Source organism: Stegodyphus dumicola, chromosome X1 (genome assembly GCF_044657685.1).
Source record: "Stegodyphus dumicola isolate Sdum_Otavi_A_Nest chromosome X1, ASM4465768v1".
In the NCBI taxonomy this organism is placed as follows: domain Eukaryota; kingdom Metazoa; phylum Arthropoda; class Arachnida; order Araneae; family Eresidae; genus Stegodyphus; species Stegodyphus dumicola.
The window spans coordinates 98,582,648-98,595,197 of record NC_140780.1 but is presented as its reverse complement, the minus strand read 5'-3'; the positions used below and the strand labels follow the sequence as shown (position 1 = coordinate 98,595,197).

Genomic DNA, 12,550 nt, shown 5'->3' with positions numbered 1-12,550 from the left:
GCGTTGAAAACTTTAAAAGGCTGTATCACTTTTCAAATCGTTGCCACCAAATACTATTGCCCTGTATATTTCATATTTTGTAAACCTTTAACGAATTTTCGATTAACAAACTCAACCGTTTAAAAGCGAGCAATGGCAATACTCTACGAGGGAAAAAACCTTTTTATCTCCAGCGCGCGGAACTGTGTATCGGAAATTCTAAAGAAATGCTCATTTTAAAATTATTTTGCGACATTGCTATTGAACTGAATTTTATGGTTTAAGTGCAAAGAACATGATATTTAATAAATAAAGGTAACACATAAAACGTTAAAAAAACGCCCCTTTGGACGTAATTTAAAATCTGAAACCTTTCAGATTTTTTCTTTTTGTGATCTAATTTTATGATTAACATTCTGGGTGTAAAGTAGCAGACCCCTTTCGTAGTGCACCCTCAGTAAGCTAAATCTGCTACACAAAGACTGCCGTTCCTCTTTTTCGCTTAATGACTAGAGAGTCAATAATCCTGCATTTGTTTCGGCTTATTGTTCTATTATTTGAATAATTAAAGAAACACGAACTTTTAAAAGTTTTTAAAGTTATTTCCTTACGAACGTTTCTCTGTGTAAGAAAAATGATAGCAATATTTTCCGCTCAAATACAAATTAAATAATGTGAGACTTGTATGAAAGGTTTAGCTGCGAGATGATGCTGTCGCGAACAAGCATATAAAGGTTTCGTAGAGGCAGAGAATAGGATAATGTTTCAGTGCTCTAAACAAGGAAAACACATAAGGAGTTATCAGGTTCTGTGTTCCTCCTTACTTGATTTGGGAACATTAAATGTCCTGACTCGGAACAGGGAGCTTACTAAAGCTATGTTCAATAAATTTGGGAAGTAGACAATACACACAGAAAGGGTATACGAAACCCTTTATTTTTCTCTCTTTACAATGATTTCCGGACTTCGGAATACAGAGACCAACCACTTGTGGTCTGAACGTAAGAATATAAAAATATTAACTAAACTCTAACTAAACTTAACTTTGGATTAATCAAACAAGTGCCTACTCCAAGATTGGCCGTATATGAGCAAAAAGCCGTATGTAGTGCAGAGAACTGCTAACACTACGATACGTTTAAAATTATCAAGAGGATTAAACCTCTGGCCTTGAAGGCAACCAGCAACCGAGTAAAACTACTATGGCAAGCGGCCTGCTTCTAATAGCTCCTTCCTCTCTCTTGCTTGACAAAAAGCCACAACTTAAGTACTTGGCGTTCGCAAGACAAATTTGCATAAATAAGTTAAAGCTTTTAATTCTGGCCGGAAGTAGAAAATAAGAAGTGATAGTAAAGATTTACAATAAAATAAACGTTAGTAAAACTTAAGATCCTTACAGAGTAAAGAAAAATCGTACCAACGCATTTCTGAATTCTTTTTCTAAGCAAAAACTTACATATGTGTATTAAAAAGTAAATTTTAGTTGCTGTATAGTTACTAATGCTTTTGACCTTTACGCAGATATTTGCAGTAAACTGCCCAGTGGAATAATGCATTACTTTTATCGCTTTTGGAGGGTATAAGCTAAAAAACGGATATAATATTTATTGAAATAATTTTTACACATATCTAGGAAGTAGAATGCTGAGGAAGCATAATTGGACTATTTAATTTGAGTTTAGTTAGCCTATTTCAATTACCATTTGAAGCTATGATACAATAGCGATTTAATCTGCTGCTACAAGAGGAATCAGTGGGGGGGGGATGTTCAATTTTAGCAAGGAGATAAAGAACGTGTAAACTAAATTTAGGACGGGAAACTCTAATTTTTGTTTATACTATGTTATTAATCATTTTTATTTGTAATTTAGGAGTATCTAAGAGCCCACCCCCAGATACAGGAAGTCCTCAAGCGGACAGCGCTTGTGGAAGTGATAGAGACAACAGCAGCTGCAGTACAACGCCCCTATCAGAGACTCCAGCATCTACATCAGCACCGAGGAAATCCATCATTGAGTCAAAAGAGCTGCTTCAAGATAAAGTTCAACGACTGCGTATAGAACGTCATTTAGTTGATCAGAGGATGCAAGAAGCTCGAGCAGAAGAAATCATTCGTAGAGAAGAACAGCTCATATTACAGAGAGAGCTTGTCCAGTTCAGGAGACTGCTGCTACTTCAAACATTATCTGAGCTACGAAGTCAATTGGAGAGGAAAAGTAAACGAGTGCACAATAATTTTGAAAAGAATTTGGAAGAAATAGCATCTCTTTGTTCTGAAGAGGAAGATGAGCTTTGGCGTCAAGTTCATTCTGAACTTGTCGGGTAGCAACATTCAAATTGATGTCCTACTTATTCATGTTAGAACAAAATTTTCAAATTTTACTTTCAGTTAAATTATGTCTTCTTAAACATTTATAAAGAAAATCAGATTCTAAAGGCACTTTTCGGGGAAAAAAGTGCATATGTCTATTAAAAAATCCCTACTGAAAATTATAAATATTCCATAATGTAACTATGATAATTTCGCTGTTTATTGAAGTTCAAAACTTTAATTTAAATGTTAATAGTAAACTGAGCGATTAGACATTTTTATATTTTAACATCCCATTTGTTATTTCAAATTACGTGACTTGTCGAAGAAACACTGTGCTTAACTTAAAGCAAACTAAGAATGAATAGCTACAAATAAAGAATACATAATAATTTATAACTAAAAAATGAAAAGAATTAGGGTTTGACATTAAAATTTTGTAATATTTCCCATGTTTCTCGTTGCTATTATCTATAAAATATTTCTGGAAAATGTTCCACTATATGCTCATAATCAGAGTGTTAGTGTGTATAACATATAAACAAATGTTTTTCTGAAAATTAAGAGCCTTTTTTAAATGTTATTTATTAAATGAAAATTTTGAACTGATGACACTTAATGATCAAACTCTTTGTCCCCTGAGAACTTTATTTTATTTTAAACAGACCAGATTTTGCACATTTATCATTCATTTTCAATATTATAAGACAGCGTCTCAGGAAATGCATTAAACTATGCAACTTTAGATCTGCTTACCTGCTGTATAAATTTCTTAAACTAACATCGATCTATGCCTTTCTTCTGAAAAGTATTTTCTGGCAAAAAATCCAGATTTGCATTAATTTCTCTTATCTAATTTCTAATATAAGTTGATTAAATTAAATTAAAGCTTTTAACATCAAACGTAAGTATTAGTTTTAGAGCTGTTTTTTATACTAAAATAGTGGTAAATTAAAATCAATTTTATGCACCATTACTAATCGCGCAAATGGAAGGAGAAATAAATCCATAAACAAGAGAAACAATGCTTTACAGCATATAAGTAAAGAACACAAATAAATCAAATTTAAGGGGGAAACTATTCTGATTCTTTAAGAAAAACGTTCTCACAAACTTCAAATCAAATACTTTTTAATCACGTTTCGTCCGCAGCGTTTCTCATTATTCGTTCGTTAGAAAAACGTTCTCACAAACTTCAAATCAAATACTTTTTAATCACGTTTCGTCCGCAGCGTTTCTCATTATTCAGGTACTTCATCACTACTAAGTATATTCCTAAACAATTGAGCAACCATATATCAGTGTACTGATTCTTCCAAATCTCTTTTGCTAACAATAGAACAATAAAAATAAAATTAATAAGAGCTTTATATTATTATCAGGGCTTAAAATAAAACATTTATTTCTAATTTCGTTTATCTACATTTAAGGAATTGACATGCATGTATTTGATAATGTATCAAGATTTTCCTATTGCAGTTCTCAGGCAGTGTTTTCGCAACTAGCTAATAAATACCAGTGTTTTGACACTAAAGTCTTGTTTTCTGAACAAACTTAGCATTTCTGAACATGAGTTGGACATTTGGATAAATTTTAAATATCAGTTTAGGCAAAATTTTTACTCAATCTGCGGAAATGGCTTTAAAAGTTTATTATTCTTTTGGTTATGTGCACATACATCTAATATATCATTGTGTTTCTGTGGATGCACATGTAATAGTTAATGCTTAACTTATTCAGACTATAGTGTTTCCGGGACAAAACTCGTATTAAATGTCTATTTTAAATTAGCACATTGTTTATTAGTTTCTGGGCTTATGTAAATGTGTTGTCTATTGTTACAGAGCTTTTCTTAGTTATTTCGACTGTATTGTTACAAGGTTTACTAATTTTCGTAGTTCTTCCAGTGCTAAATCAGACTGATTTTCAATGAGAATACATATGAAGGATAACTACAAGCAATAAAAAAACTGTGAACTGATTAAAATTCTTTTAAAATCAAGCGAAAGTAAATTAAATTTTTTAAACCTGTTTTTTCACATTTGATGTTATTAAGAGGAAAATGCTAAATCTAAGAGTTAAATAAAGTGCTAAATCTAAAAATATAAATAAAGTGCTAAATCTGGTTTTTACCAATAATTTTTTTATGCTGCAAAAGCTATGTTTTCTACAGTGTTATTTATGTTGTTTTAAGTCATTATTAATAATCCTTATTCCAAAATCAGTAATTCAACACGCACAAGTTGGATCTTTCTACTAAAATAGGACCTTTTTTTCCCTTTTCCAACGTGCAAAGGTAAAGTAGCTTAATAACACCACTTTTTAATTGGCAATTATTTTTTTCTCGATAAAAAGAAATTTTTTAATAAGGCAATCTTCTAAATTTTATGGTTTCTGCCGACATGAATTAATTACATCTAACTTTCTTCCTGCGCGGTTTTTCGAAGCAATTTTTAAAGTCTCCAGCTTAAGAAAGTTTTTCAATTAATTGCCAGTGATGACTTAAAATTTTATAACCAGACGTCTATTCCTTTTATTAAGAAATTAAGATTAATAACTTCTTATATTTTTAATTATTTCTGCACTTTAATCACATCTTAGTAGCCTGTTGCATTATCAATTATGATTTGATCGTGATTCATACGTTGTTCGTACACATTTGTTTATGTTTTTTTTTCCCGGTTTTTTGAAGCTATGGGATTTATTTTGTATGTCATTATCCAAATAACGCACTTTTTTTCTTAAGAAAAAGCAGGTCTACCTCATAAAAATAGTGTAGGAAGCATAAGTTTAAAATTCTGTGCTTTTAAATAAAATTCATAAATTTCGATATGCGAATGATGCATTTTTGCAGGATGATGCAAAAAAACATACTTAAGTGCGAGCGCCGTTAATCGCTAACATCTTTTACAGGTATTTACTTTCAAAACGTAGATTCAAAAACAGATTTTTAAATCACAATATTTATTAAAACGCTGCAACCTAGGGTTAACGACCACATTGCGATAAAGTTTTTGAAAGCAAACAGCTAATCAAAGCAACTTTATGTTAAATAGTTTTTATGGTCATGTAATTTAAACTTGTGCATATAAATATAATGGGAAAAGGAATATAACAACAATATTTGAAAGATTGTAAGTAAGAAAATTTGCATTTTTTTCATACACCTAGAAAAATTAAATTCTTATGATATAATCAAAACTCAAAAGTACCTCTGTCTTGGAAGAAAGTTAAAATGTGGCGTATTAAGAGGAGTTAAGAAACTGAAACTGGACTTTTAAGTATTTTCTCGTTCAATTCAAAATTTATTCCAGAGAAAGAAGGAAAGAATTGATTTATTAAGATATCATTTTTACTTTATTTCAAAATATAGTCTTTTCTGTCCGAAAATTCACTCGTTGCTGGTTTTTACTTATTTAAGTCATCAAATAAATGATTCATTAAAAATTCAATTAAAAATCTTCTCTTCTTTCTATCTTGCACGGAGTTTTAAAGATTTGTCTTTAGCATTAAGATAAGTTTTAATTTTTAAATTCCTTTTTGATGTTTAATAAGAAACGGAAATATCTGTGAAATTATATAAAGCATTAAAAGCTTAAAATGTGTAAATGAATTAAATTGTCCGAACCACATTAAAAATCCAGACAAGGAGGAAAAAAATTCAAAATCCTTCTAACAGTTTATGTATTTATAATACCAGGCTTATTTTTGGTTATAAAAGCATCTGATTTGTAAGATTTTGGTTAAGACATAGAAAAATAGGACGATTTGGAAGCCCCACGCTATAGAATTCCAAGAAGATGAAACACATTTAGAAAAGTAACTACATTTCATTTTTAAAAATAGTTGCGTAACCTTTCCTTCCTAAAATATGCCGTACAATTTTAAGAAGTTGAATAGTATGCTGTGGAAAAGAAAAGAGTAATTGAATTCAGGGATATATCATTGTCTTGCGTATTTTGTACATATTTGTCGAACGAATAAAGTTTGAAATTTTCTTTTTTATTAAGGGTTTTGCTGTAACAGAAATTAATAATAAAGTACAAGCTCAAGGTAACATAGTAAATGACGTTTCTCTTTGATTGCCGATGGGAAGATCGGAGTTAGCTAAATAGCTAAGTAATTAAGACATTTTGAGATTCTGAAAACGTAACGTGATACGCTAAGTGACAAATTATCCGGATAATGATTTATAGAGGTTTAACTATTTTATCATGAGGTGGGATAAAGTAGCAAAAAAATTTAAATAAATACAATTTCTATGTAATATACAGACAAATGAGCGCATTAAACTGCACACACTTCAACGTCTTCAGGTAACTACTATAGAAATATTTAATTATTGACTATGTACTCATAATAGCTTCTGCATGCACAATAATGTGTACAATTTCACCATAACTGCTTTTAAATTTCATTGTATAAGTAAACTACCTACATGAAGTTACTCACTCTGCCGTGCATTAAAAATATATCCGCGAAGATGCAGACAAATTACTCATATCTGAAATAAAATTTTCTTCTTTGCAAATGAATTTTTTTTTATAAAACGAATTCACATATTAGCTTAGAAAATTATTCTAAATAAATTCATAGTAAATAAAAACAAAAATTATTTTCATTAAAATCAAAACGCAGTATCTTGATTTACAAGTTAACATTTGTTATGATGAAACATGCAGAATATTTCCCCAGCAAAACAAGATTTTGAAGAATGTTCAGTCTGTATGTATAATCTGAAACTTATTAATTTTAAAGTTGCAAAAATCTTTCTAAATCTTTCTTAATTTTTCTTAATCTTTTTCTTTCTTAATCTCTTAATCTTTCTTAGCTATAAGAATCTAACTCTGCATAATGCAACTTAACATCAGTTTACTGCAATTAGGAAAGAGAAATTAAAGTAATTTTTTTATATCTGTCCTTTTTAATTTTCTTCCCTTCTTACGCTAACAAAGTCCATCAGATTTGCATGCTCATCAGCTACTTTATTTAGCTTTAAGATATATGTGCAGTTAAACTTTTAGATGGATAAAGTAACATCATCTTATTTTCTCTTTGAAAATAACTATGAAGACTGAAGCAGAGTATAAACTGTGCAATATAAACAACGTAAAGAGAAAAAAAATATTTGCAATACTCTAAGGTGTTTATTTGTTACATCCGTGTTTCGGTTAAGCAAAATAATCAAAATTTTCAAACTGTAGTCGTACTCATCTAAACCGTTAAGCATCACCGTACTTAAAATTCATTTTCTAGATTAATAGCAAATAGAAACAAAATTATGTGACTGAAAATAGCATGCATTTCATTTACACATTCATCTAATGCACAGTGTTTGTTCTTCATGATATTTGCTTTTTTTTCTTATCTTACCTACTTTTCCTAATCATCTTTTCTGAATTATGTTTTACCTAATGTACTGAGTTAATTACTTACAAAAGGCATTTGTCTTTTTTACAAAAAATATAATATAAAATGAGAATAACGAGCATAACATTCTGAATATATATTTCGATAATGCCAAGGTCTAGGTTTTAAATTTGTATTAGTCTCATGGCAGATGACTGCAGATATATGAAAAGCACATTTTTGTCTAAAATATAATGCATGAAAATGGTTTACATGACATGTTTATTCAAAGTATATTTTTATGTTACTTGCTAGAATATTTCCATTCTGATGATGCAGAACTACCGGGCTTCCTCACAAAATGCTGACCGTATAGCCTTTATAAACTATAACGTGGAGTCTAATATGATATGCAGAAAACTGATATAGATTCGTCTGAAGAAATGTTAAGGCACCACAGAAAAACTGATTTTTTTACCAGTCGTTCTCATAGAAAAACAGATAATAAAAAAGGGGAGAATCTCAGCTTTATTATGGATTTTTTAATGATGAATTGTAATCGTGAATAGCTTGAAATGATGTTAGTAATTAAATTCGTCGTATTAGTAGCATATCTTATGTTTAGGATAAATCTTTGTATATTTATTATAACTAAAATTTTTAGTAGAATTATTGTGCTAGTGAAACTGTTGGAAACTTTCAAATATAACAAGCGAGCTTAACCATGGTTGTCGTAAAAGCGAAGGAGACTCTAAAATTTCAAATATTTTAAGATTCTTTATAAGCAAATATGCTGTGTAATAAAGGAAAACTTCAAATACTATTTAATTTCAATTACTTTCACATGAAAACTAAAATCTGTAAAACTATTATCATGAAAGCATGCTTGAAGTTCTAACTTCTTAGTCAGCAATTACATCCACTGTTTTCAGTGTTATGTGTAAATCTTTTACGCAAGGCTTTTGGGTAATGAGTACATGAAAACCACATTTGATACTCCGTAATACAAAAAGCTTTAAAAATATAGCATTTATGCATTCCCTCCATCTTCTTTATTATCTTGCAAAGTTAAGCGATATTCAGTTCTTACGTTAACTTGGTGAAAAGATGATTGAAAAACCTTTAAATGATACTTGGGTACCCCGTACTTTGAATATTTGTCATTCTAACATCAGCAGCTATCTTTTACCATATATCTTATATGATAAATTACTATACTCGAAATTAAGTTTCCTTCGCTGTAACGTGCCAGAAAGGAGTTGCTCACGAACTGAAAATTTTCAGAAACCTTTAGCTATTTGTTGGTAAATAAATATTAATTTATCCCGTATTTTTCACTTGAGGTTCTTAGAATCATAGCTTTCTATCATGTATGTAGAAGTATGAGACTATAAAAATGTAAGTATAATGTAGAAGAATATGATATATTGTCATTTGTTATTTGTTCTTATTGCTAGTTTAGATACGTGCAGTATTTGGTCTAGTTCCGTATTTAGCCTTTTTAAAAGACAGAACATTCTTTGTACTGCCTTTTACTCGTTTGGGATAGAAATCGTGTATTTATATGTTACTCATGGTGATTAGTAGCAGAAAGATAAGAGAATGCAAGGGGAAACAACAGCCATACTTTTTTATAACTTCGGAAAGTGAAGAATCTAGCAGGTTTAAAAAATAATTGCAAGTAATAGAGCTGTTTATTAAATATATTAAGTTCGCAGTTTCCTGGATATTTTTTCCTCGTGCCTTTACTGGCTAAAGCTAGAAAAGACATTTTTGTATTACGAATTTCAATAATTGAAAGTTCAAATTCAAGGACGCTGAGGCAATTCGATCGCATTCGTTCAAAAAATGCTTTAGAAATATTATAAAGTTTATTTATCAGTAATGATATCAGTACTTTCAGTTATTTTACCGATTTTCACAACTGTAGGCACTAATTTCCTTTTTTACATTTAAGCAATAATTTAAATCTCTGACTGCATTTACACAACCGTAATCTGCTAGCGAGTTCTATGCTAATCCCCTTCAGCAAAGCAATTGGTACTATTATTTTACTTAAAATGAAATATGAATATCTAATTTTTGGAAACAATACATTAGCAAAAGACTCGCTTTTTCAAGAAGTTTCGAGAGCACGGAGTGCAAAGTAAAACCGAAGTCTTAAGTTCAGGCTGCGTAAGACAGTGAATTGGTTCAAATTTGCTCTCATTATGGAAGCATCCCAATTTAATACAATTTTCTACCTGTTTCCTCTGCGCCATTTTTCTGTTGCAAATTCTCGTCTTTCCCAAAATATTACAAAATAACATATTTGTGTTTCTGTTTAATGTGATTTACAACGTTTAACTGTTGATGGTTTCGGGCAACCCGAACAAGGTGACTTCTTTATGCATTCCATATTGTTGCTGATGTGTTTTATGTCGAATTCTGTGATTTTGAAAATGTTATGATGTTTTGTGCAAATTGTTACAATGCTTCGTGCAGATTGTAAAATAGCTTTGGTCTTTCATGTGCTAGATATTATTGTTTCAGTCTTCTACGTAAAGAAAAACGTTAAACTTTTGTTCGTGTAATAAACGTAGCAAATTAAAAAAAAATTGTTAACCAATTGGTAAGAATTCATTCATTAAAGTTACACGTTGGAAAAAAATTGAAAGATGGCTCAAATGCATCATGTTATGTAAGGGATAGTGCATTATTATTGATAAGCTCAAAGCGTAAAATTTTATGAATTATTCTTCCCTTTGTCTACTTTGCAGGTTCGTTTCAAGCCACTTAGCTCTGAATACGTCTCTTCCTTCAAGGGAAATGAACTCTTTTTAATATTGCATGATATCATGCAGCTGACATTTTTTTATTATCTTATTCATATTTTTCACAAAGTTAAGAAACATTTTTGAAATGCGAGTACAAAGTAAAACAGATAGCAGTTATTAAGCACTGCTGACTTTAAAACAAATATTTTTATGCTATTTTTTAAATGTTAACTGTATGTGCATTGCAATGTTATATAATAAAGAATTTTCAAATTCTCTAACTTTTTATCAATTGAGTTTCATCATAAATATAACATGTAGATAATTCATCTGTGTTTAAGCTCATTATTCACCAATTAATGTTTAAAATGTTACTTCACTCAAATGATTTGTATTCTTTCTTGTGTTTCAGATATCATAAAACTACTGTTAAGCTTTCCTTAGTTCGTTTTCATTCAAACTTACGACGTGTTTTAATGTTTAATGAAGAGTTTTGTATGACTCATTTATGAATCGAATATTATTAATAAACAGTTTTGAAAGCCCACTCTGAGGGTATTAATTTAGTTTCCTTTCTTGTAGTGAATTTAAATTTTCAATACAAGCATATTCACTAAACACAATTCTTATATACATACTGCATTGATAAAACTTCCAATATGAGCAGAGCAAGGGAAAACATCTCAAATGAATTGTAAGGGAGTGAAAAAAACCTTAAAAATATTTTAGAAATAAAAATTCAACTTATCACACAAAATGCATCCCGTTATTAATCTGGACTCCAAAATGTAACTGTATTGCGTGCATTCAAATGGAGAAAGAAATATTCCCATTTACTTTCAAAATGAATGTTTAAAAAGACCTTCATTAAGAAAAGTTTCATGCACAATGAATTATTTTTATGTTTGGCTGAATATTACTTCAGCATCCAGTTTTTAAACTGCTAAATGTTTTAATATTTTAATGATTCTGAAACGAGACGCCTTTTTTTTTATTATACTCATTTCAGTGAAAGTGTTGTCAAGATCGAAATTCATTTACTAAACAAATTACTGTACAGAAACATGTCGATGTGTAACGCGGAATTACTGGAAGTCAACTGGTATCAAATCTAGAAAACGAGAAAACCACAGCATGTGGCTATTAATAAATAAATTCATTGATAATTAAGTACAACGAATCTGTCAATCAGAAATTTATTTACCATAGATGTTGTTCCGCCCAAAAAAAAAAAATCACGAAATAGAACATGGCTTAGAGAAAAACGCAAGCAGCAAACATCGTCATAAAAAACATCTTGCTAAGAAAGCAGGGATCTCACAAGCAGCCGAACGGTAAAATCGCTAAACTCTAAACCGACTCGGGTTCAAAGCTCGGCAAGGTAACTAGCTGCATGGGCATTTTCGAGGTTTTTCCCATGCATGATGTGGATAGAGCCAGCTTCCCTTAGAAAATGCTCCACGAAGGCATCCCTACCCTTAGGCAGATACCGTTCAAAGGCATTGAGATAACAAACATGTTATAAAATAAAGCATTGACGATTTTCGTAGTTTCAAAAACACCTTAGTAAAAAATCAAGCAACTACAAAACATCGCAATGTAAGGATTATGTTAATTTTATTAACAGTTAAATTTTAAGTTCCTTTCCTGTCAAATTCTTAACTTCAACTTACTACTTCCGGCCAGAATGTAGTTTTAGAATCACGTCTGAATACATAATGAGGAAGAGCGGTATTTAACCGCGAAGTTCTTTGGTCTTAGCGAGAGAGAATCAGAGTTTCTGATTTACGCGCGTCTGCGTTTTGGCCACTCTCTCTCTCAAAGCTGTTATTACGCTCGGCCGTAGTCAGGCCCTTGCTAAGCAAATCAGTTAAGGGGCCGACTCGATTTGAATCTTGATAGCTTCGGCTATATTTCTTTAGTTAATCTTAGTTTTAGTTGAATTCTTAGTCTCTTAAGTTCAAGCCCAAGTGTCGGCTTTGTTTGTACACTCCTAGGCGGAGTTTTGTTAAATCTTATTGGAATAATAAAGGGTTAGTTACCCTCCTATCTTGTTGTTTCTTGTCACCCGAACTTAAGCGACTATTTGCTTATCAGTTCTTAAGATTCTTCACTTCCAACATTAACTTAGAATTACAAAGTAAGGAACTCTACA

General features: G+C 30.7%; 1 protein-coding gene across 3 annotated transcripts in view; it reads left to right on the top strand.

The window, feature by feature from the left end:
- LOC118200787 (uncharacterized) overlaps positions 1-10,942 on the top strand; it is a 77,686-nt gene extending 66,744 nt beyond the window's left edge. For all 3 annotated transcript variants that reach the window (XM_085808450.1, XM_035372748.2, XM_035372747.2), the window contains exon 5: positions 1,851-10,942. In XM_085808450.1, the coding sequence (XP_085664576.1) occupies positions 1,851-2,305 (455 nt within the window). In that variant the 3' untranslated portion in view covers positions 2,306-10,942. The remainder of the gene's footprint in view (positions 1-1,850) is intronic.
- Positions 10,943-12,550: the final 1,608 nt, after the last annotated feature.